We start from the raw sequence: 25,382 nt of genomic DNA, 5'->3' as shown, positions 1-25,382 counted from the left end.
AAGAGATCATAAAGGAGGGAAAGGGACCCACATGTGCACAAATGTTTGTGGAAGATTCTTTTTTGTCATATAGCTAGGAGATATTAAGTGTCTGAGGTCAAATTTGAACTCAGATCCTCCTGACTTCAGAGCTGGTGTTCTATCCACTTAGCTGCCCCTTCAAATTTATTTATGAAAACTTCACCACCATAAGTTTATCATGATGCCCTGGAGTGTAAGCAGCTCTATGGAAGAATAACTGTCAGTTTGGCTCTTTCAGGTAAAGAAGGCATACCGACAAAAGGCCCTCACTTGCCATCCGGACAAAAATCCAGATAATCCCCAAGCAGGTGAGACTATCCTGACAGAAGGAAAAGGGATAACTTTCTTCAGCTTTGCCACGTAGATGCTGGCAATGATCTCTTATTTAAGGGAAATTATGTAACAATAGTATATTGAGAAAGGCCTGGAGAGACTTACATGAAGAATATCACATATAGGCATAGGGTCCTGGGCATGGGCTCACATTAAGCATTTCTGTAGCACCTTTGCTATCTCATACACAGTCTAATTATCTCCTTTGGGCTATGTCCCTTTCCATTTTAAGAACTTTTTATTATTTTCCAAAATATTTCTTCAGTCTCTGGTCAGTATCTGTCAGTCAGCAAATTTTTATGTTGTAAGTGCCAAGGCACTATATTAGACACTGGAGATGCAAGTACAAAATACTAGCAAGGAGCTAATGGGGGAGACAAAGACTTATAGAAACATATGATGCTTAAATATGAGTTAGTAAATGTAAATGCATACAGAGTTAAATACAAGAACATTTTAGGGGGCACTGGTGTTTGGGGGAATCAGGAAAGACTTCATGCCTTAGTGCTTAATAGTGCTTAAGCTTCCTTTTAAAGGAAGCAAAGGGCTCTGAGATAGAAGTAAGGAGGAAGTCCATTCCAAACATGGAGATGAGAGATGGAGAACTGTATGTGAGGAAAAGAGATAAGGCTGGTTTAGCTGGATTAAAGAGTTAGGAAAGGATAGTGATAATTAAATAGAAATGTGGTTGTTCAGAGCCAGGCTATATGGGGTGTAACAGGTTTTATAACCCTACAACAGAGGATCTTATATTTATTCCTAGAGACAGTAGGGAGTCAATGATAAAATTCAAACTTGATTGAATAAAGAAATGCCATGGTCAGATCTATGTTTTAAGGGAAATTACTTGTCCAAAGCATGTAGGGTAGAATAAAATGATGAGAGAGAGAGAGACAGACAAACCAATTGCAAGACTGTTCCTATAATCCAAGTAAGAGATAATGAGAATCTGAACTTAGGTGGTAGTCATATGAATAAAGAGATGAGGTGGAATATGAAAAATATGGCGGTAGAAGAATAAGACTTAGTAACTGTTTGGATATGTGGGGTGAGTAAGAGTAAGGAGTCTAAGATAATATTGAACCTCAGAACCTGCAAGACTGGAAGGAAAATGGTGCTTTTGACACATAGAAGGAAGTTTGAATGAAGGATGGGTTTAGGGGAAAAACTGAGTTTTAGACAAATTGATTTTAAGTTGTCATAGTGACAGTTAGAAATGTCCCCTGGCCAGTTGCTTGTGTGCTCCTAAAGCTCAGGGGAAAGATTGGGACTATCTTTAAAGATCTATGAATCATCTGTTTAGGGATGATAGTTAAATCCATGGACACTGCTAAAGTCTGATTTGGAGAAAAAGAGGAGGGAATGTGAATGTGCGTACCTCTAGGAGAGAGCTGTGGAGCAAAGGAGACTCAGGGATGGTCCAGCAAGTAGGAAGAGAAAAGCAGAGGGTAGTGTCTCTCTCTCTCTCTCTCTGTCTCTGTCTGTCTGTCTGTCTGTCTGTCTCTCTCTCCCTCTCACACCATACACACACACACACACACACACACACACACACACACTCACTCCCAAACCAGAGCAGTGAGGCTCTGCAGCAGGGCCAGATGCAGCATGATGGACTCAGAAGGGACAGACCTGAGCAAAGACTCTCAGATTTGGCCCTTGAGAGATCATTGGTAACTTTGGAGTGAGAAGGTTCCACTAGAGCCAGATCACAAAGGCTTGAGAGTAAAGGAGTGGAGACCAAGCAGAGGCAGAGAGGGTGAAGAGCATTGACACGGTGTCGGTGGAGAAAGGGTGGTAAGCAAGGGATAGTGAAGGTTTTTGAGACTGAGCTAGCCCATCTCCAGATTTATGATACCAGCACATCTGTGGTGTGATGGAGGATGCCATTACCAAATTTAACTTCAGTTTTGCTGTTGTTTTTTGTTTTTGTTTTTATTATTATTCCTATCCCTAGCTGAGCTCTTCCACCAGCTTTCTCAGGCTTTGGAGGTTCTGACGGATGCTGCAGCCCGGGTAAGAACATCTCCACTTTTTGTTAGCAGTTTTCACTGTAAGTTTCTGTTTCTTCTATGATGCTCTTCTTGTCCCCCTCCTTGACTTCATTGTCACCCACACAGGACAATCTTTATTTGCTTGTGACTCTTGGGGACCCCCCTTTGTTTGTTTTGTCACCTGGGATCCCCAAGGCTGAGGGGAGTAAGGGGCTTTAGCCTTGTGCGGGGAGAGGAAACGGGACTAGGAGTTTGTGAGGTCTCAGGTTAGAAGAGTCTTCAGTGGGCTTTCAGAGGTATCGTTTCTCTGCCTGATGTTGTGCCCTGTTCTCTCTTGCCCTTGGCAGGCAGCGTATGACAAGGTCAGGAAAGCCAGGAAGCAAGCCGCCGAGAGGACTCAGAAACTTGATGAGAGAAGAAAGAAAGTAAAGCTCGGTACGGAGGGAGCCTCACACAGCAGCCTTGGTTTCCCTTACCTCGCTCTCCATTGATTTCCTCACTTTTCAACTGATTGCTCCATTTTCTACAATGTAGACTGTCTCTTACTTGAGCTCATCTAATGCAGTCCATCCCTGAGCCAAGAAGCCCTTCTTAACCTACCTGGCAAGTGGCCACTAGCCCAAAGCCGCTTGGCTAAGTCTTCTAGCAGGGCCCCATCCTGGGGCCTTCCTGGGAATCTGGATTTCTCTCCTTCTCTACATTCAGGTCTTCCCAGAACTTTCCCAGGGAATAGTTTTATCCTGAACAATCCATAGTATTATATAGCTATTCTTTGCCCTCCTTTTTTTTTTTTTAAATAAATTATAGCTTTTTGTTTTCAAAATATATTCATGGACAATGTTCTTTCTTTTTTTTATTAAAGATTTTTTCCCCCAAAACACATGCATGATAATTATCCACATTCACTCTTGCAAAACCTTGTGTTGCAAATTTTTTCCCTCCCTCCCTCCCCACTCCTTCCACTAGACAGCAAGCAGTCCAATATAAGTTAAACATGTGTAATTCTTCTCTATATATTTTCATAAATATCATGCTGCACAAGAAAAATCAGATCAAAAAGAAAAAAAAAATGAAAAAATAAGCAAATACAACAAAAAAGAGTGAGAATGTTATGTTGTGGTCTACACTCAGTTCCCACAGTCCTCTCTCTGGGTGTTGATGTCTCTCTTCATCACAGGAGCATTGGAACTGGCTTGAGTCATCTCATTGTTGAAGAGAGCCTTGTCCAACTGACCATTTTCTGGAGGGGGCAGGCGCTGGTTTTGGACTTTCACATTGGGGTATCTAAGTGCTGCATCATTTTCAGTCATACCTTGAGAATCAGCAGCGTGGTAGCCTGTGATTCCCTGCTTTGGGATCTCAGTTATTGTGTGGGATTTGCAAGTTTTAGAAAGTAAATCACCTGCTATCTCGGTCTCTGTTTAAGTAAAATAGAAGGTGCTAGATAATTATAGTGTAAATGAGGGCAGGGGTAATCACCAGGCCTGAAGGTGTCTTAATGCAGTTAATCCCACCTTTGAGCAGTGTAGACAGTGGAGATAGGCTAATGGCATATACAAAGCCTATTGATACAGTATAGCTATATAGGGCCAGACCTTTGGCTGGTCCCCCAGTTAATACAAATCAAAGTAAATGAGAGTGAGCCCAGGGGAAGGAGAAAATAGAGTCAGAACCAGTTCCCAAGTCAGACCAAGGGCTTCACTCCCTGCTGACCTCTGCCAAGCAGGCTGAGCTATTTTTGTATTGACACACACCCACGAGTACTCTTTGTCCCTGGGTTCTAGGGAACCAGCTTGGCTGGTGTGAGGTTTTTAGGTTCTTTGGGCTGGTGCTGTTTCAGTAACTGATTCCAATAAACAGGATTCCAAAAAAGGGGCTTAGTAAATGTTTGTTGACGAGAATTGAATTGGAAATAAAATCAATCCCTAAACAGCCCTGGAAAGCATAGCATAAACAGATATCCCTTCTGATCTGAATCTTTGGGGTTTTTTGGGTAGGGGAGAGAGGCCTGATGTTAGGCCAGCCATGGGGAAGGGTCAGTAACCCACAGGGTTGAATTCAACCCCCATGGCCATGGCCAACCTGGGCTGCTTTGTAAGGCTGGCTCTGTCTCTCCACAGATCTTGAGGCCCGGGAGAGACAAGCCCAAGCCCAAGGGAGTGAGGTAGAGGAGGACAGTCGAAGTACCAGGACATTAGAACAAGAGGTAAGCTTCAGCTGCTCACCCCCATTTTCTTCCTCTGGTTACCAGGAGTCACCCCCTCCTTAGGACTGCTGATTGTCAAAGTTCAGCGTGTGGACAAACTTGAATCTGATTTGCGTTGTAATGTTTACTCTGCAATTATAACCTCCCTTTTCTGTCTTGCTCTTCAGATTGCACGCCTACGAGAAGAAGGCTCCCGGCAGCTGGAAGAACAGCAGAGGCTGATCCAGGAGCAGATACGTCAAGATCGGGAACAGAGATTAAGAGGTGAAAGAAATGCTCAGATCTTCAGGCAGGCCCCAGTCCACCTCCTTTGTTGGGTTATACCATTAGACAGTATAAATTTGGGGAGGGGAGATAGGAAACAGTGAGATTGTGAACTTGGTGACTTTGGATCCTTTCCACACACTAAACCCCCCATCCATCACCAATTCTCTGCCTCTTGTTCCCTGTCCCAGGCATCCCGACCCTGGACAGAAGTGGCTTTGTCCTGCTAGCCAAACACCAGGGGAAAACATCATGAACTCTAGGGCTCTGAGTTCCCAGTGAGTTTTCCCTCTGTGATGGAGGAATTGTATGGGCTCTTCCTACAGCCCCCTGCTGCCATGATACGCCCCTAAGCTTCATCTTAGAGACTTCCATTGGGTGACTGACAACAGATGGAGAAATACATCTTCCTGTCATTGTTTCCCCACTTGCAATATTTTGTGTCTCTGGAAGGATGGATCTGCTTCTCTTATAGAAAAGATGCTGGCCTTAACTAGTCCTAAGGATTAACCTAAGCCTTTGCCCTCTCAAGAAAGATCTTCTTCTGCCCTGACTCTCTACTCTTTCTCCTTTGCCAATCTTTCTAGGAAAGACAGAAAATCTTGAAGGCAAAGGAACTCCCAAACTGAAGGTGAGACTCTGCTGGAGCCCCTGGGGATCATCACTCGTCAGGTACCTGCCAGCACAAGAAAATGTCCCTGCAGCTAAGGGAGCTCTGGGTTGGGGAATTTGGAGAATTTCAGAGAGCTGGGATCTCTTGTGGGTGTTAAAACAACAACAAACTTCTTAACCCTCTTAACCACTATATTCTGTTTCTCTCTGAAGTTTTGTGTTACTTCTCTTTGTTCTGCCCTTGAAATGTTGCTCTCAGTCCAGGGGCCATTGGGCAGAGAACGTACAGATATGTCTTTCTCTGATGTGGAAAATCCCCCACTTCTGGGTAGACATTTCTTGGCATTTCCCCCCATTTGTAGGCTGCGCCCTCATTTGATTGTATGTTACTGTAAGCAGTGGTAGTGCCTGCTGAAACTTGGCAAAATTAAGTATTTGACATTCACTCACTGTTCTCTTGGCAGCTAAAATGGAAGTGTAAAAAAGAAGATGAGACCAAAGGAGGTTACTCTAAGGATGTCCTCCTGAGGATTCTACAGAAGGTCTGTCCTGCTGGCTCTGCTCCCTTTGTCCTCAGTCCACGGCTGCTATCTGATCCAAGCTGATGGGCCTGGCACCCTTTGTAGGCAGACCTCTCCCATCATCCCTATGTTTTCTGTTTCTGCGACCCCTTTGCCTCTAGTCTCTGTAAGCACCTATCCCTCTCCCTCCCCTCCGCTCCTCTGCCTGTCTCTCTCTCTCTTTCTGTCTTTCTGTGTCTCTCTCTCTATCTGTCTCTGTCTCTCTCCCTTCTCTCTGCCCATCCCTGGCCCATTTCTTCTTTGCCGAAGAGAAGGGCTTGGCCAGATGCATTGGGAAAGAGGGAGTGGTTGGTCATCTGTGATCTTTGCCAACTGAAGTCGTGCCCACTGGGGGAAGCTTGCTGATGTCAAACTGAACCATCATGATGCAACATGCTGACTTGCCTGAATTGTAGCTCAGCTTTTTCATTCTAAGACAACTTTTTGTTGTTTGTGCTTGAGAAAACATAGCTGTATTTCCACTGTTGTAATGTTCTTTTTTTCCTTCTTGTTCTTTTGACGCTGGAAAAATTCTTCCCCCACCTTCCCTCATACAATGGACCACTGACCTTTACCAGAACACAGTTCCTTTTTCTATTTCTTGCTGGGGGCGGGAGGAATCAGTTTCACTCTAGAGAGCCCCTCTAGCATGTCTCTTCTGCTGAAACAGCCTGACCTGGGCAGTGGGCTGGTGGGTGACTCACCCTCCCTTTTTGTTCTCACAGTATGGTGAAGTGCTCAACCTGGTCATCTCCAGTAAGAAGACAGGGAGTGCTGTGGTAGAGTTTGCTTCTGTCAAGGCTGCGGTGAGTATCAGGACCTTGAGGTGAGAGTCAGACCATTTGGGGCCTATCAGCCACTTGGGGACAGATTTACAGGACCCTGTAGGCCCCGTACACTGAAACAAAGGCCAAACCAGCCAAGACACAGCAAGTGATTCCTGGGTTCCTTGGAGGGGTCTCCTCCTACTCATCTGGATTTCTTTTGGCTTATAGGAAAGCGTCAGTTCTACGTAGGGACAGGGCCATGAGGTTTATAACTGATGGCATAAGTGTTACAAATAACAAATGAGAGTTTTTATTAGTATGCTTCTGGAAGCCATCACAGGACCCTCTTCTACCATTTCTGAAAGCCACTGCTTCCCAACCTCGTATCAACATGCACATCTTAGATGCTTACTGTCTCTCTGCTTTAGATAATTAGCATCACTCCTTTCCTCAGGGGTAGCTTAAATTTGGTCTGTTTTCTTTGAGGGTCATTTGGTTTTGATTTCTGCAAAATGGATTGGCACCTCAGCCCTCCATGTTAAAAGTTGCCAGCTCTTGCTGTAGACTTTGGGATCAAATATTAGCATGAGACCAGCACTCTGGTCCCCATTCCAGAGTCGGTTAGGTGACATAAAAGAAGGTCAAACCATTGCCTTTGGCAGGTATTGGCCGTCAAGAATGAAGTGGGTCTCGTCAACAACCCTCTGAAGATCTCCTGGTTGGAGGGTCAGCCACAAGGAACAGTGAGCAGTGATGGCACGAGCCACTCAGGACTATCACAGGTAGGAAGGCACCAGAGACTACTGGATTAGGCCCTTGCTTGAGGTTTGGGAAGCCAACCATAGGGCAAAATGAAGAACTAGCTGTTGTAACCTTTATTGGGATCCCTTTCCTCTCAGAATAAGGTTTGCTCAGGAGGAATGAGGCTGATTGAGATTAATCGTTTTTCAGTGCTTAACTTTTTTCTCCTTTTATGGTTTTCCAGTAAATTTTTTTAAACTGATTTTTATTTTTGTGTGTTTTATAGTATATATAATTATTAGTCAGGTTTTATTTCATGTGATATATAAATGTTATAAACTCTGCTTCATTATAATAATTTTTCTTTTGTTGGATGTCATAGACCAATGGATTTTACATTTTTCTGATCACAAACCACTAACGATAAAAAATTCATTATTAATGCACTCCCCCAAACTATATTTATTTACTTAAAATTAGGCATATGTATCATTGTACAAATAATTATGCCTCCCCACACATCTATATAAAACTTAGAGAAAATTGAAATTTAAAGAGGATAAAATAACAATGAAGTTATATTTTAAACAGAGGCAGTAGTGAGTTACTGGAATTTATTGAGTGGGGAAGGGACACGTCAGACCTGCACTTTTGAAAAATCCCTTTGGAAATTGTGTGGAGAATGAGTTGGAGAGGGGGAAACTTTAAAGCAAAAAGTCATTTAGGAGTCTATTGCAGTAGGGCAGATGAGAGGTGAGTGGTATCTGAACTAGAATGGTGACTGTGTGAATAGAGACAGATGTGAGAATTGCTGCGGAGGTAGAAATGATAAGATTTGACAAGTGATTGGAATGAGGATTTGAAGATGACCCTGATGTAAATCTGGATGACTGGCAGAATGGGGATGACCTCATCAGTCACAAAGGAATTTGGAAGAAAGCTGGTTTTGGTGGAAAGATCATATAATTTGATCTCTGATGAAAATGATAATGACTTCATGTCTGCTCATCCCATCCAATTCAAAATGAAAATGGCGGCATTGGGGTACTTACTGTTCACAGCACGGGAAAGCCTACAACCCTTGGAGTACCTGTCACAGCCACCAGTTGCCCTAGGAGTGAGACTGGATCTACTGGGATGAGACTGGGATTTCCCAGGAGTAAGAACTGGTTTAGGTGCATGGGAAGCAGCTAGGTTATAACTACTCTGAAGGCCTATCTCCCTGTTTAGAGGGGAAAGTTGGGAGCTTTCATAACAAAGGCAGTCGGTGATGTTGGGAATGTTAGGGGATAAGGATGTATGTGGTTTGCTTGGGTTACTTTGAATGCTGTCAGTCCCATCTTTTGGGGATCCTGGGATCAGTGCACAAGGATATTCCTCTCTGGCTCATCTGGATAGATGTGTGGATAGATGATACTTAGACCAAGTGCTTCTGGGAGGGGAGGCTTTGGGAACCTGTTCTCTGCTTTCTCCTCTGTGTTAGCGTGCCTCCTTGACTCTCATCAAGAAGCTTGTTTCAAACTTTTTGGTCTTAGGATGCCTTTTCACTCTTAAAACTATCAAGGAGCTTTCCCCTTCTCCTCAAAGAGCTTTTGTTTGTGTGGCTTGTAGCTCCTTATATTCACCTTATTAGGAATCAAAACAATTTAGTATGAATATGAAAAAGGTTTTACCCCAGGGATCTTCAGACCTCCATTGGAGGAATAAACTGATTTTTGTGTAAGAGATAAGGTTCTGTCCCTGGGAAATGTGCCTTTGACTCCCCCACTTACCAGATACGCAAGAGGTCCAGGAGGGAAGTCAGATGCTCCCTCCAATTTCTCTTACTCTTGCTTTTGGGGAGAGGCTCAAGAAAGTTCATTGAACTCCTCTGATTCCAGGAGTCTTCCTTGTTTTGAATAAAGGAAGCCGTGCCATGGTTCTAGAAATATACTGCTGCCTTTCCATACGTGTAATACAGGCAATAAAACCTTTCCATCAGATGACAGAGTTGGAATATCTAAACTCAGGAAATGCCCTGAGGACTTGGGATGGGTTGGGAGATGGGAAGAAGAAGAAGAAGAGAAAGGTTGTACCCAGCCATTGGTGTCCTCTGGGCTTGTACATGGTAAATGTATGGGTATGCCCTCGCTATGTTGGTCTGAGTTGTACCTTGAGGTCCCTCCTCCTTAGGCAGCCCCCAGGTTGGTTACCTCTGCTTGTCTCATACCAACCCAAGCCTGAGAGAGCTGGCCCTGTGCAGTCCCAAACACCTCAGGGAAAGGGGAGAAGGAAAGGATTTTCAAAACAACTCTAGGGTCCTTCCACAAAGGGACATTATTCCACGGTCTTTGATGTGGCACTGTTGTCCATTTTTATTTCTGGCATACACAAAGGGACCCCACAGCTTAGGGCACTGGTATGAGAGGTGACAAGATAAGAAAAAGTCATTTGGATTTAAGCTTTCTTTTGCTTCCCTTCACAAGCCAGTTTGGGATATTGCACAGGCCAGTCCATCTTTTGAGGGGGACTGTCCTGCAGCCTTTGGTCCCAATTTCTTGGCCATGACCCCAAACTGGATCTTGTGACCCAGGTCCAAGGAGCTCGTTTTGAGCTGGCAGATATCCTCCGGGAGAGCTTCTCTGGGTCTTGGCAGGGCGGGCACTGGCAGCTCCTCAGTCACTCTGTGGTGGTTCTGCCAAGTGCTGGCTGAGAGTCTGTGGTCACTGCCTCCATGCAGGACTGTGATGAGGAATTCTTCCTCCCCCCTCGTCATTTCTAGATCCCAGGAAGAGAGTGTGAATCACTTCCTCCCCATAGTTTCTGCTGAATTTTGCTGGTGCTTCCAGGGAGCCTTCTGCCAAGTACCTTGACCCAGTCTGCAGCCACAGCTTCCAAGCCCCCAGTTCTGAACATTGGATTGATGCCTTTGAAGTTCTGGTCTTGTTGCCCCTGCCCATTGCTCTCAGTACCTCACAAGGGTTGGTCTTGGGGTCTCCCCAACCCCTGCTGACCTTTGTCAGTTCCTTCCCCTGCCATACTCCTCCCACACTCCAGATTGCTCCCTTCTGCCCTGCCGGAGCCCAGCTTTGTCCGGTCTTGTGGTCCTAAGGAGCTCCTTCTCTGTCTCAGCCTGCCTTGGCCTTCCTCCATCCTTCTGTCCAGGAAGTCGTTCCTTACTTGCCCCACTGCACCCTGTGGGAGGAGGACGACCAGTTCCTCAAGTCTGTGATGAGGCTCAGGCTGGTTCTTCTCCCTCCCCTGCCCTTTGTACCTGCTCACCAAGTGGAGCTTTTATTGGTCAGCCATTCAGCCCTCTCCCCTCAGTCTCGCCCCCTCCATCCCCGTCCCTATCCCACCATCGCCTTCAAGCCCATGGGTCCCTGGGAAACTGCTCTCTCAGCATCTGCAGGACTTCCTCAAGAAGCGAAATCCCCAGGTCCACCTTGAAGGAAAAGAAGGGGTCAGTCAGGTCGGCAGGCGCCCCCTGCAGCGGCGTGGCGTCCAGGGAGTCCTCCTCAGAGTACTCATGTAGTGTGCCAGCCAGGGAGATGGCCGAGGGCAGGGTGGCCGAGTAGGCGGCAGCATAGGTGGGGGAGGGCTCGAGAATGTTGGGACAGCTGGTGCTCTCCCGAAAGAGGCGCGGGGGCTTGGGGGGGGCCAGCAGTGTGGATCTGGGCTGCTCGTCCCCCCACAGAGGGAGGCGCCGGCCGTCTGGCCTTCCCCGAAGCTCCCGGATGACCTCGCGGTTACTGTATTCCTCGTGGTCTCCCCCCGCAGTGCTGGCTTGGCTGAGCACGCTGCCTTGCCGTCGGAGGCGTCGCGGTCTCCCCAGGCTCAGACGTTTGAAGAAAGAATTGTTGCGGAAAGATCCTTTCCGCCATGTCTCCATGGGACCGAGAAGAGCAGGCCACCTTGGCTGCCCTCAGGAGGCCTCTTGGCCCAGGGATAGACTGACTCACAGAGGCTCAGAAGCAGCTGATCCCTGCTAGGAAGGCGTAGGGAGACAACCCAGGGCTATGGGCAGAGGCCCCCTGGGTCTCTGCTCGCGCTGTCAGCGTGCCTGACAGCCAACAAGCTGCCGAAAGTTGTGGGAAGATGTCTCCCAGAGGAGAAGGCAGAGCTGGAGCCCTAGGCAGGCAGGCCTGGAGGTCTCAGGGGAAAAGAGCCAGAGGGAAGGACACTTACTGGAGTGAGAGGCGGTGGGCGCGCTGGTGGTTCAGACGCAGAGCTTCTGGGGATGGACAGGAGCGGTCTGCTGGGGCCTCGAGGGGTGGGGGCCTGGCTTGAGCCGCACTGAATCGGGTCCCTGCTCGGGGTGTTCGGGCTCCTGCACCGGCAGGTGTGCGGCTGTTCCCTCGGAGGCTGGTGCCTCCCAGCTTCTGATGAGTGGTTTGGCTGCTTGGGCTGGTGTGCGGCAGCCTTGGTGTGTTTTTGTTTCCAGCTGACTCAGTCACGTAGGAAGTCGGGTTTCATGCTTTTGGGTAATTGCAGCATCCGCATGTGGGGATCGGGGCAGCCGCTCCCGCCAACGCCCAGGGCCAGTAGTGGAGAGTCGGAAGTTCCTCTGGGGACTCCCCAGCAGCTGAGTCCTGGAGCGGGCCTGCTTTATGTCACTGTGTTGTTTCCTTTTTCACCATCGATCAATAGAGTCTTGATGTAGGGATGCCCTGCCTTCTGGGTCTCTTGCTCTACAAGGAAGCTGGGGGTTAACTGAAAAGCAGAAGTGGGGCCTGACTGTCAGAGGAGGAGGGACTGGTTACTAGTGCAGGTGACTCACCCTCTATAACCGGATGACAAGCATTCATTAACTCAGGCCCACAGCCACGGATGGTGGGAAAGGAGCCAGAAGGTGTGTTAGTGGGAACAGTCGTGCACCAAGAGAAGGTGCTGGCCTTAGCCAGAGATGAGCTCACTTCATGCACATGGTGAATTTCCATAGCGAATGAGGGGGGTCAGGGAGATAGATGAGGGAATAATTCTCTTGACCCCTTGGGGAAAAGGATATCGCCTGGCTTTGTGTTCAGCCTAACATCCTGCCCAGTGAGGTCTTAGCTTGAGTTTTTTACCAATCCCACTGACAAGACAGGTTCTGTCAGCATTCTTAGAAGGAGAGTGCTTCCTCCTCATTTTACTAAAGAAGGTTTCAGGGGTAACCTCCTGGCACTAGCAGAGCTGGAATGAATGAACAAGATCCCAAATTAGAATTCTGAACTCCGAGGCAAGATGAACAATTTCAAGTCTTTCCCTTCCAGCTGCCTGGGCCTACAAAACCAAGACTTCCTTTTCTATTGCTCATGGCATCTGGTGCTATTTTGGGCCTTAGGGTCTCACTGGGCAGCATTTTACTAGTTCTGTGTTTGACTCTCAGACTTTACTGTGTAGTGTTTGCAGGCCACAGGCCAACAGGATTGGAAAGTGAGCAGTAGAAAACCTGGCCTGGATAGTCTCTCTCTTGGGAGTTGTGATCACGGGGGAAGGAAAGGTCAAAGTGCTAGAGTTAAGCTAAAAGGCATTTCCCCTAAGCCATCTGGCAGCAGAACCAGCACCTTCTTCCATTTTCAATGGACACTATTCCCTAGACTTTCTCAGTCTTTGGTGCAGGAGGAATCTGCCTCCCCGAGGTCCCACAGGATGTTGCCTGACAGCATCTTCTCCCAGGGACAGAGAGCAAAGCCCTCTAACCCTCTGCTTTGGCTTCCCCAGGTGTGTGGGAGAAGAGGCGATTCAGATCACAGATTGCTCCCACCTGCTGCTGGAAGGGGCTCCCTAGCTTCCGCTGCTCCCAGGGAGGCGGTTTAAATCAAGCTTTGCACAACTTTGCCCATTGAGATGGTTGGCTATTATTAACCTGGCATTCATTAGCCCCAAACCAGAGGAGAGCCCTGCCCTCCACTGTGTTTAAGAGATGAGCCAAACATTTGCTTTCCTCTCGGGTGGGGCTTATTCAGACAAGGGTGAGCCGTCTCTTACTTTCTGGCCCCAGCGTCATAACCGGGGCACTAGTCTAAAGGCCTGAATGAATGACATTTTTTGGATAGGAGGGTAACTTTGAGAAAGATGGAATAAGGCAGGCGGCTCCCCTTTTCCCCCAGAACCAGCTGGGGTACTCCTAGGCCCATTGATAATGGGGAGGGATCTCGGCATAGTCAGAGAAGCTGTCTTGATAGTGTATCACAATAATATGCTCTCAGTTTCACTGGCTACAGGGCCAGCAGTATAGCAGAATGAAAAGAATTAGTGTATTAAGGGAGCAGCAGGTGGTGAAGGCTGGGATGAGTATGGGGGAATTCTTCCCATTAAAAAGAGAAATTGGAATTGACTGCACAAAGTGAGAGGGAACAAGAAAGCAAACAGCTAAGGGGGATCATGGGCTGGGTGACGTGCCAGCTGCTTGAGAGGCTGATGAGGCAGGAAGCTTGTTCCCTTAATTTGGCTTAGAGGCCACCCTCCTCTCTGTTCTTAGCTGAAGTCCTGACTCGGGACACACTCCAGACTCACGGCACCAGAGCCCAGTCATTTTCTCACTTCACAGCAGCCCAGGTTCTCTTTGTCAGCTAGAGAAGCCAGCTCTTTTGGGGGGGAGGGAAGGGAACTGCAGACGCAGCCTCAGTCCTTTCTCAGAAGGAGGGAATGCCTGGCCTGGGGGCCCGTCCCTAACCCCCTCTCCTCTGTGTCCGCAGGGCTCCGTGCTGTCAGAGAGGGACTACGAGAGCCTTGTCATGATGCGCATGCGTCAGGCAGCGGAGCGGCAGCAGCTGATCGAGCAGATGCAGAGGGAGGACGAGGAGGCCATGCCCACATAGCCCCCAGAACCCAGCCCCTCTTCCCTTCTTCATCCCTCCTCCTCCCTTTTCTTAAATTAATACCTACAATAAATTTTTTTAGAAAGTGACTGATTGTGCTAAACATTAGTGACCGTCAAGGAGGTGGTGTGACCCAGAACCTCTCCCACACAGGCCTTCATCTATGCTGGAGGCTCAAAGGAGAGAGCCCCAGTCCCGTGAAAGAGAGAGAGGCCTGGATGGGGCAGGAAGACAACTCTTTATTGTGGGACTAGATTACAGTGTGGCCCGGGGACATCTTCACACTGGGTAGTTTTTTGGTTGGGTCTCCCAGCTGGGCAAGCTCCCTTCTCCCTTTAGGAAGTTTCCTGCTGGCTGTATCAGGGCTTGCATGGTGCCTCTGTGTCAGGGATGAAGCAGGCAGGGCAGCGGGAAGGGGGCTTTGGAGCACTCCCCCCCAGCAGATGGGACCCCAGCCACCGACTGCAGCAGGTTGCCATGAAGGCTGTAGGTGCTCGTTAGGGATGTGGAGATGTTGGAATCCTTACAAAGTGTTAACTCATCAGAGTTGATAGAGACAATAATTATCTAATTTAGCAGGGTTCAGTATGATTGATCTGATCCTATGAGGAGATATTATAGGCCAGAACTTAAAATAAGGTACTAAGTGGAATTGAGGAGACAATGATTAAATGTAGTTAGCATTGATTTAATCCTGCAACAAATAATGGTTTCCCAGTGATATAATGATTGGTGTGTACTCAGTGAACAGCATATAAGCAAGAAACTCTCAGGGCCAAGGAGCACTCTGGGAGATGCAGAAGCCCACAAGCCCTCTCTTGGAGGCAAGACAGATTTATTCCAACTTTCACCTTGGTGCTGGCTGGAGATATTTGGAAGAAGAGAAGCCGAAGCTGACAGAGGCAAAAGATTAGCGGCAAGAGCTCTTGGAACTAAGGAAGGAGAGAGGCCTCTAAGAAAGCTAACCGGGCCCAAGGAAAGAGATAAGAAATAAACGTTTGGACTTTATCAGCTGGCTGTATTTGAGGTGATTATTACTCTGAACTGAAACTAAGGCTGCCCCCCAAAAACCTCCCCAAGAAACCTGCTCCCACAGAGAACCATTTTATATTACAAAAAGAAAAAGAACACCATAAGGGGGACATGACAGATGAAGGAGAGAGTGACATCGCAGGCAGATGGCTGCCCTGGCCAAGGGGCTGGGAGGAGGGGGCAGCTGGTACACAGGGCCCTCTCCAGATGGAGGCAGAAGGTTGGAGGGGACGTGGCTACTCTTTGTGAAGGCACCACACCAGCGTCTGGCCCACGCCTGTCATGCTCACTACACGGTAGCCCCAGACCTCCAGCTTATCCAGAACGATTCGGGGCGGATCGTGGACGTAGTATTCACAACTGTGGAGAGATGGTAAGGGACGTGAGACCAGGCAGGAAGAAGACTAATTCCCCTCTCCTGTCCTCATTCCTAAGAGGAACAGAACTGACCCATCAAAACACCAAGGTTTACTTGCACTTTCTTGGCAGTAAGTATGCTTTACTCCCCTTTAATTAAGTTTGGTTAGGGCTATGGGGCTTTTAAGTAAGGATTCTTGAGTGGGAAACTCAAGACAAGGGAGTCATTACAGCAGTCCCCTGCAGAACTCTAGAGCCACTGGCTGGGATCAATACTCATCTTCTCTTCCTCTCAAAACCCTATTGACTAAGTCATCACCTCAATATGACATCTCTATGATCAGGAGCGAAAAACAGATTGTAGGCAGCTCTCTTCCCCTTCTCAGCAATCCTGGACAGTGAACTGATATTAAGACAGTAGAAGGAAACCACTTTGACAGGCTACAGATTATAATATTATGCAAAGCATGGAGGAAGTGGCCAGAGGACTTATTTGCAGCAGCAAAATAAAAGCTTTGCTCTGTGCCTCCCCACTTTCCAGCCTATGTGATTTATTCTTTGAATTAATTCTCTCTCTTTTCAGGAAATAACTCTTCCATCTAGTTTTTACCTAGTGCCTAGGAGGACAGGCTTAAAGCAAGGCCAGTGAGGTACCATTGTGAGAAAGCACAGAAGAGGAACAGAGTTATATGTAGAAATGATGTGGTTTCAGAAGCCTCAGTGCTGTGGAAAGCACTGATTTGCCTGTCTGCCCTGCTGCTGGTGGGGCTCTGTGAGTTGAAAGCAGGGCCAGTGTCCAAGGAAGAAGCAGTAGTTGAAAAATTGCTACAAAAGACACTGAACTCTCTGAAAGGCTGGAGCTACCCACAGAAAAGAAAGCCGACCGGGGCAGCTAACTTCTCAAAGATACTCATCTCATAAAGGGGGCCTGTAGAGAGAGGTGATGGGGACAAGTGGGAGGGCTCAGGGTCATCCCTTCTACTTACAAGTTGTTTCCCAGCATATTCCTCTTAGTGGCCCCCAAGTACCCCATCAGCTCCTTGTCAGAGAATTCGTCTCCCACCATCGTGGGACCCACTTCCTGCAATAAGGAAACCAGGGGGAAAGCTGCTGAGGTCAGAGAGTGGCCATCCCTCTTCCTCCTCCCTTATGTACCCATTAGCCAAGCCTATGGTTAGAGTGCTGAATGGACTCTCTTCAGAAGCTGGAAGGATGGAGTTAATGCCCTCAGGAGCTTTCAGACCCATAATAAACTGGGAGGGAGCTCGATGATCAAAGAGATCATCAAAGAGAGGGGACAGGAATGATGAGATTGGGTAACCAGCCACTGACAGGCCCTCGCCAACTTCTTTCATCTCAACCTTGCCAGCCTGGCATAGGCAGGTAATTAACACTATCACCCTAGAAACCTGCCAAGGTTTCTCCCAATTATGAGACCTTGTCTTTGCCAACCCCTCATCCTCTTCATTCCCCTTAGTGGGAGGAACTGTGGGCTCAGTACTTCCCTGATGCTTCCTCTGCTGGAAAAACAGACCCTACAGGACCCCTAAAGGAACAGGTGGTGCTCACACTTACCTTCAGTGGTAGCCAGGGGCCCCATATTTAGTCTTGTGTCTGTGTCTGCCTGTAACCATCTAGTGTTGTGTGTGTACTATGTATAGCTTTGGTTGTATCTGAGACTTGTGTATATGTAGCTCTGACTGTGTCTGAGACTGTTGTGTACGTATACATCTGTGTATCTGACTTGTGTATCTATAGTTCTGTGTCTGACTATAGCTCTGACTGTGTGTCTGACTGTTGTGTATCTATAGCTCTGTGTCTGAGACTGTGGTGTCCGTATAGCTCTGACTGTGTCTGACTGTTGTGTGTCTATAACTCTGTGTCTGAGACTGGTGTACGTATAGCTCTGACTGTGTGTCTGACTGTTGTGTATCTATAGCTCTGTGTCTGAGACTGTGATGTACGTATAGCTCTGACTGTGTGTCTAACTGTTGTGTATCTATACCTCTGTGTCTGAGACTGTTGTGTACATGTAACTCTGACTGTGTCTAAGACTGTTGTATATATATAGTTCTGTGTGTCTGACTTGTGTATCTATAGTTATGTGTCTGACTATAGCTCTGACTGTGTGTCTGATTGTTGTGTATCTATAGTTCTGTGTCTGAGACTGTTGTGTATATGTAGCTCTGTGTGTCTGAGACTGTGGTGTACGTATAGCTCTGACTGTGTCTGACTGTTGTGTGTCTATAACTCTGTGTCTGAGACTGGTGTACATATAGCTCTGACTGTGTGTCTGACTGTTGTGTATCTATAGCTCTGTGTCTGAGACTGTGATGTACATATAGCTCTGACTGTGTGTCTAACTGTTGTGTATCTATACCTCTGTGTCTGAGACTGTTGTGTACATGTAACTCTGACTGTGTCTAAGACTGTTGTATATATATAGTTCTGTGTGTCTGACTTGTGTATCTATAGTTATGTGTCTGACTATAGCTCTGACTGTGTGTCTGATTGTTGTGTATCTATAGTTCTGTGTCTGAGACTGTTGTGTATATGTAGCTCTGTGTGTCTGAGACTGTGGTGTACGTATAGCTCTGACTGTGTCTGACTGTTGTGTGTCTATAACTCTGTGTCTGAGACTGTGGTGTACGTATAGCTCTGACTGTGTGTCTGATTGTTGTGTATCTATAGTTCTGTGTCAGAGACTGTTGTGTACATGTAGCTCTGACTGTCTGAGACTGTTGTGTATGTATAGCTCTGTGTGTCTGACTTGTGTATCTATAGTTCTGTGTCTGACTATAACTCTGTGTGTCTTACTGTTGTGTATCTGTAGTTCTGTGTCTGAGACTGTTGTGTATATGTAGCTCTGACTGTGTGTCTGAGACTGTGGTATACGTATAGCTCTGACTGTGTGTCTGACTGTTGTGTATCTATAGTTCTGTGTCTGAGACTGTTGTGTATATGTAGCTCTGACTGTGTGTCTGAGACTGTGGTATACGTATAGCTCTGACTGTGTCTGACTGTTGTGTATCTATAGCTCTGTGTCTGAGACTGTGATGTACGTATAGCTCTGACTGTGTGTCTAACTGTTGTGTATCTATACCTCTGTGTCTGAGACTGTTGTGTACATGTAACTCTGACTGTGTCTAAGACTGTTGTATATATATAGTTCTGTGTGTCTGACTTGTGTATCTATAGTTATGTGTCTGACTATAGCTCTGACTGTGTGTCTGATTGTTGTGTATCTATAGTTCTGTGTCTGAGACTGTTGTGTATATGTAGCTCTGTGTGTCTGAGACTGTGGTGTACGTATAGCTCTGACTGTGTCTGACTGTTGTGTGTCTATAACTCTGTGTCTGAGACTGTGGTGTACGTATAGCTCTGACTGTGTGTCTGATTGTTGTGTATCTATAGTTCTGTGTCAGAGACTGTTGTGTACATGTAGCTCTGACTGTCTGAGACTGTTGTGTATGTATAGCTCTGTGTGTCTGACTTGTGTATCTATAGTTCTGTGTCTGACTATAACTCTGTGTGTCTTACTGTTGTGTATCTGTAGTTCTGTGTCTGAGACTGTTGTGTATATGTAGCTCTGACTGTGTGTCTGAGACTGTGGTATACGTATAGCTCTGACTGTGTGTCTGACTGTTGTGTATCTATAGTTCTGTGTCTGAGACTGTTGTGTATATGTAGCTCTGACTGTGTGTCTGAGACTGTGGTATACGTATAGCTCTGACTGTGTCTGACTGTTGTGTATCTATAGCTCTGTGTCTGAGACTGTGATGTACGTATAGCTCTGACTGTGTGTCTAACTGTTGTGTATCTATACCTCTGTGTCTGAGACTGTTGTGTACATGTAACTCTGACTGTGTCTAAGACTGTTGTATATATATAGTTCTGTGTGTCTGACTTGTGTATCTATAGTTATGTGTCTGACTATAGCTCTGACTGTGTGTCTGATTGTTGTGTATCTATAGTTCTGTGTCTGAGACTGTTGTGTATATGTAGCTCTGTGTGTCTGAGACTGTGGTGTACGTATAGCTCTGACTGTGTCTGACTGTTTTGTGTCTATAACTCTGTGTCTGAGACTGTGGTGTACGTATAGCTCTGACTGTGTGTCTGATTGTTGTGTATCTATAGTTCTGTGTCAGAGACTGTTGTGTACATGTAGCTCTGACTGTCTGAGACTGTTGTGTATGTATAGCTCTGTGTGTCTGACTTGTGTATCTATAGTTCTGTGTCTGACTATAACTCTGTGTGTCTTACTGTTGTGTATCTGTAGTTCTGTGTCTGAGACTGTTGTGTATATGTAGCTCTGACTGTGTGTCTGAGACTGTGGTATACGTATAGCTCTGACTGTGTGTCTGACTGTTGTGTATCTATAGTTCTGTGTCTGAGACTGTTGTGTATATGTAGCTCTGACTGTGTGTCTGAGACTGTGGTATACGTATAGCTCTGACTGTGTGTCTGACTGTTGTGTATCTATAGCTCTGTGTCTGAGACTGTTGTGTACATGTAGCTCTGACTGTGTCTAAGACTGTTGTATATGTATAGTTCTGTGTGTCTGACTTGTGTATCTATAGTTCTGTGTCTGACTATAGCTCTGACTGTGTGTCTGACTGTTGTGTATCTATAGTTCTGTGTCTGAGACTGTTGTGTATATGTAGCTCTGACTGTGTGTCTGAGACTGTGGTGTACGTATAGCTCTGACTGCATGTCTGACTGTTGTGTATCTATAGTTCTGTGTCGGAGACTGTGGTGTACGTATAGCTCTGTGTGTCTGACTGTTGTGTATCTATAGCTCTGTGTCTGAGACTGTGGTGTACGTATAGCTCTGACTGTGTGTCTGACTGTTGTGTATCTATAGCTCTGTGTCTGAGACTGTGGTGTACGGATAGCTCTGACTGCATGTCTGACTGTTGTGTATCTATAGTTCTGTGTCGGAGACTGTGGTGTACGTATAGCTCTGTGTGTCTGACTGTTGTGTATCTATAGCTCTGTGTCTGAGACTGTGGTGTACGTATAGCTCTGACTGTGTGTCTGACTGTTGTGTATCTATAGCTCTGTGTCTGAGACTGTGGTGTACGGATAGCTCTGACTGTGTGTCTGAGACTGTGGTGTACGTATAGCTCTGATTGTGTGTCCGACTGTTGTGTATCTATAGTTCTGTGTCGGAGACTGTGGTGTACAAAAAGCTCTGTGTGTCTGACTGTTGTGTATCTATAGCTCTGTGTCTGAGACTGTGGTGTACGTATAGCTCTGACTGCGTGTCTGACTGTTGTGTATCTATAGTTCTGTGTCGGAAACTGTGGTGTACGTATAGCTCCGTGTGTCTGACTGTTGTGTATCTATAGCTCTGTGTCTGAGACTGGTGTACGTATAGCTCTGACTGTGTGTATGACTGCTGTGTATCTATAGCTCGGTGTCTGAGAATGGTGTACGTATAGCTCTAACTGTGTCTGATTGTTGTGTATCTATAGTTCTGTGTCGGAGACTGTTGGTATATGTAGCTCTGACTGTGTGTCTGAGACTGTGGTATACGTATAGCTCTGACTGTGTCTGACTGTTGTGTGTCTATAACTCTATGTCTGAGACTGTGGTGTACGTATAGCTCTGACTGTGTGTCTGACTGTTGTGTATCTATAGCTCTGTGTCTGAGACTGTGGTGTACGGATAGCTCTGACTGCGTGTCTGACTGTTGTGTATCTATAGCTCTCTGTCTGAGACTGTGGTGTACGTATAGCTCTGACTGTGTGTCTGAGACTGTGGTGTACGTATAGCTCTGATTGTGTGTCCGACTGTTGTGTATCTATAGTTCTGTGTCGGAGACTGTGGTGTACGTATAGCTCTGTGTGTCTGACTGTTGTGTATCTATAGCTCTGTGTCTGAGACTGTGGTGTACGTATAGCTCTGACTGCGTGTCTGACTGTTGTGTATCTATAGTTCTGTGTCAGAGACTGTGGTGTACGTATAGCTCTGTGTGTCTGACTGTTGTGTATCTATAGCTCTGTGTCTGAGACTGGTGTACGTATAGCTCTGACTGTGTGTATGACTGCTGTGTATCTATAGCTCGGTGTCTGAGAATGGTGTACGTATAGCTCTAACTGTGTCTGATTGTTGTGTATCTATAGTTCTGTGTCGGAGACTGTTGGTATATGTAGCTCTGACTGTGTGTCTGAGACTGTGGTATACGTATAGCTCTGACTGTGTCTGACTGTTGTGTATCTATAGTTCTGTGTCGGAAACTGTGGTGTACGTATAGCTCTGACTGTGTGTCTGACTGTTGTGTATCTATAGCTCTGTGTCTGAGACTGTGATGTACGTATAGCTCTGACTGCGTGTCTGACTGTTGTGTATCTATAGTTCTGTGTCGGAGACTATGGTGTATGTATAGCTCTGTGTGTCTGACTGTTATGTATCTATAGCTCTGTGTCTGAGACTGGTGTACGTATAGCTCTAACTGTGTCTGATTGTTGTGTATCTATAGTTCTGTGTTGGAGACTGTTGGTATATGTAGCTCTGATTGTGTGTCTGAGACTGTGATGTACGTATAGCTCTGACTGTGTGTCTGACTGTTGTGTATCTATAGCTCTGTGTCAGAGACTGTGGTGTACGTATAGCTCTGTGTGTCTGACTGTTGTATATGTATAGTTCTGTGTGTCTGACTTGTGTATCTATAGCTCTGTGTCTGACTATAGCTCTGACTGTGTGTCTGACTTGTGTATCTATAGTTCTGTGTCTGAGACTGTGGTGTACGTATAGCTCTGACTGCGTGTCTGACTGTTGTGTATCTATAGCTCTGTGTCTGAGACTGTGGTGTACGTATAGCTCTGTGTGTCTGACTGTTGTGTGTCTATAACTCTGTGTCTGAGACTGGTGTACGTATAGCTCTGACTGTGTGTATGACTGCTGTGTATCTATAGCTCGGTGTCTGAGAATGGTGTACGTATAGCTCTAACTGTGTCTGATTGTTGTGTATCTATAGTTCTGTGTCTGAGACTGTTGTGTATATGTAGTTCTGACTGTGTCTGAGACTGTGGTGTACGTATAGTTCTGACTGTGTCTGACTGTTGTGTATCTATAGTTCTGTGTCGGAAACTGTGGTGTACGTATAGCTCTGACTGTGTGTCTGACTGTTGTGTATCTATAGCTCTGTGTCTGAGACTGTGGTGTACGTATAGCTCTGACTGTGTGTCTGACTGTTGTGTATCTATAGTTCTGTGTCGGAGACTATGGTGTATGTATAGCTCTGTGTGTCTGACTGTTATGTATCTATAGCTCTGTGTCTGAGACTGGTGTACGTATAGCTCTAACTGTGTCTGATTGTTGTGTATCTATAGTTCTGTGTTGGAGACTGTTGGTATATGTAGCTCTGATTGTGTGTCTGAGACTGTGGTGTACGTATAGCTCTGACTGTGTGTCTGACTGTTGTGTATCTATACCTCTGTGTCTGAGACTGTTGTGTACATGTAGCTCTGACTGTGTCTAAGACTGTTGTATATGTATAGTTCTGTGTGTCTGACTTGTGTATCTATAGTTCTGTGTCTGACTATAGCTCTGACTGTGTGTCTGACTTGTGTATCTATAGCTCTGTGTCTGAGACTGTGGTGTACGTATAGCTCTGACTGTGTGTCTGACTGTTGTGTATCTATACCTCTGTGTCTGAGACTGTTGTGTACATGTAGCTCTGACTGTATCTAAGACTGTTGTATATGTATAGTTCTGTGTGTCTGACTTGTGTATCTATAGTTCTGTGTCTGACTATAGCTCTGACTGTGTGTCTGACTTGTGTATCTATAGCTCTGTGTCTGAGACTGTGGTGTACGTATAGCTCTGACTGTGTGTCTGATTGTTGCGTATCTGTAGTTCTGTGTCTGAGACTGTTGTGTATATGTAGTTCTGACTGTGTGTCTGAGACTATGGTGTACGTATAGCTCTGTGTGTCTGACTGTTGTGTCTCTATACCTGTGTCTGAGACTGTTGTGTACATGTAGCTCTGACTGTGTGTCTGACTGTTGTGTATCTATAGCTCTGTGTCTGAGACTGTGGTGTACGTATAGCTCTGACTGTGTGTCTGAGACTGTGGTGTACGGATAGCTCTGACTGCATGTCTGACTGTTGTGTATCTATAGCTCTGTGTCTGAGCTGTGTGTCTGAGACTATGGTGTACGTATAGCTCTGACTGTGTGTCCGACTGTTGTGTATCTGTAGCTCTGTGTCTGACTATAGCTCTGAGGTACCGGACACTGTTGTGTACATGCCTATAGCTCTGACTGAGATTGCCTCGAATGGCTCTGTGTGTGTCTATCTGGCTATCAGGGGGTGTGACTGTGGATTTCTATATATATATGTGTATTCCTGTGACCATTTCTAGATAGGAGTGTATTCTTGTATCCTCAGGTAGCTGCAGGTCAGCCACTGGCAGTGTGTGACCGTTTAGACCGACTTGAGTGTCACGTCAGACCTTGTGCGTGTTTATTCCTTGCAATTATACCATCCCATTCCCTTTCTTTCCTCTAAAAACCTTGCACAGGCGTACAGGTATATATTCTACCTAGGGCCGGGATTCTTGGAGGGAAGGTGAGGAGATGCTGTGTGCCTCTAGAGGCAGTGAATTGTGCCCTTTTGCTTTTGAAGCAGGTCTAGCTGGGCAGGAGCAAGAGACTTCCTGGCCTTCCCTTGAGTGGGTGGGGCCGGCGCTTAGAAAAGTCCTGCCCAACAGACTGTGCCAGGTTGGGTGGCCCCTGGTTGACCGGGTCGCAAGGACCTTACTACTCAGAGGGAGAGGGGGCGATCGGGCTGGACCGCCTCCAACCTGAGGTCGGGGGAAGGGGGAGGGGAGTTGGGAAGGCTGGACTTTCCCCCGGGAGTTGTAGCCGTGGGTAAGATTTCTCCTCTAACGCGCGGGAAGGAAACCCGCGATCCGAAGGGCGCACCTGGGGACGCAGGAGCTCAGCCTGAATGCACGAGAGGGAAGGGTGTGCCCAGGCTCCATGGATCCCCCACCCCATGCTGGACAGTCTGGCTGCGGGAGCTGGGCAAGCTTGGTCTCGCTCCTGGTTTCAGCGCCCGGGGCTAGGAGGTTAGGCAGCAGGTACTCACCATACGGATTTGGGTGCTAATGAGCAGGTACGGCATGGTCCCTGTGTCCCTCCTCAGCTCCACGGGGCTCCCAGGTTCCGGGGTCCGACGGTCTCCCCACAGTTTGGGGTGCTCAGGGATGAGCGGCGAGAGCCAATGTGTCCCTCCGCACGAACTACTCGAATCGGGGTCTCCCTGCGTCCGAAAGTCCCGTTACTCCCGCTCTGACTCCAGGAGTTCCGCTCCCAGTCCCGACAAATTCCAGGAAGACCGTCTGGTGACCGCCTGACCAATCAGAGGCTGGCCGGTCCTATGACGCGGCCGGGCGCTTCTAAACCTTTCGAATAGCAGATACTGATTTCAGGGACAGTGCAGGGACCAGTGGAGACCGTGACCTTCTTGCTAGAATGGATGGCAGTGACCTCGCCCCTATACTGGCCGGCCCAGCTTTGTCTGAACCAGGACTTCAAACTTTAGAACCATTTGTAAAATGTTTCTCTTTGAACTTCCTAAGATCTTGGGCAGCACCCTCCTGCTTTCCCTATTCCGTACCCTTCTCCCCCTCACTTAAATCCAATTCACTTGCATAGCCTCCCCTCCCTGATGTCACGGTTCTCTTGGAGAACGAAGGG

General features: G+C 46.9%; 3 protein-coding genes across 4 annotated transcripts in view; 1 reads left to right on the top strand and 2 right to left on the bottom strand.

The window, feature by feature from the left end:
• DNAJC17 (DnaJ heat shock protein family (Hsp40) member C17) overlaps positions 1-14,372 on the top strand; it is a 32,578-nt gene extending 18,206 nt beyond the window's left edge. Inside the window, exons 2-11 of one of the 2 annotated variants that reach the window (XM_051977094.1) lie at positions 260-329; positions 2,312-2,370; positions 2,696-2,783; positions 4,469-4,554; positions 4,722-4,818; positions 5,406-5,449; positions 5,895-5,972; positions 6,716-6,796; positions 7,420-7,539; positions 14,161-14,372. In XM_051977094.1, the coding sequence (XP_051833054.1) occupies positions 260-329; positions 2,312-2,370; positions 2,696-2,783; positions 4,469-4,554; positions 4,722-4,818; positions 5,406-5,449; positions 5,895-5,972; positions 6,716-6,796; positions 7,420-7,539; positions 14,161-14,283 (846 nt within the window). In that variant the 3' untranslated portion in view covers positions 14,284-14,372. The remainder of the gene's footprint in view (positions 1-259; positions 330-2,311; positions 2,371-2,695; positions 2,784-4,468; positions 4,555-4,721; positions 4,819-5,405; positions 5,450-5,894; positions 5,973-6,715; positions 6,797-7,419; positions 7,540-14,160) is intronic. The other variant, XM_051977095.1, reaches the window with a different exon arrangement.
• Positions 8,212-14,154, bottom strand: C2H15orf62 (chromosome 2 C15orf62 homolog). Its single transcript, XM_051977096.1, has one exon. The coding sequence runs from the start codon at positions 11,367-11,369 to the stop codon at positions 10,845-10,847; it is 525 nt and encodes a 174-aa protein (XP_051833056.1). The 5' UTR covers positions 11,370-14,154; the 3' UTR covers positions 8,212-10,844.
• Positions 14,373-14,502: 130 nt separating the features above from the next.
• On the bottom strand, positions 14,503-25,020 carry GCHFR (GTP cyclohydrolase I feedback regulator). Its single transcript, XM_051977097.1, has 3 exons — positions 24,772-25,020; positions 16,659-16,753; positions 14,503-15,675 (listed from the first exon to the last, which is right to left on the bottom strand). Exons 1-3 carry the CDS (start codon positions 24,805-24,807, stop codon positions 15,552-15,554), a joined length of 255 nt encoding a protein of 84 aa, XP_051833057.1. The 5' UTR covers positions 24,808-25,020; the 3' UTR covers positions 14,503-15,551.
• Between the last annotated feature and the right edge of the window lie 362 nt (positions 25,021-25,382).

The sequence above is a fragment of the Antechinus flavipes genome, chromosome 2 (genome assembly GCF_016432865.1).
Source record: "Antechinus flavipes isolate AdamAnt ecotype Samford, QLD, Australia chromosome 2, AdamAnt_v2, whole genome shotgun sequence".
NCBI lineage: Eukaryota > Metazoa > Chordata > Mammalia > Dasyuromorphia > Dasyuridae > Antechinus > Antechinus flavipes.
The sequence above is the reverse complement of the archived record's forward strand: the minus strand, read 5'-3'. Positions and strand labels throughout refer to the sequence as shown.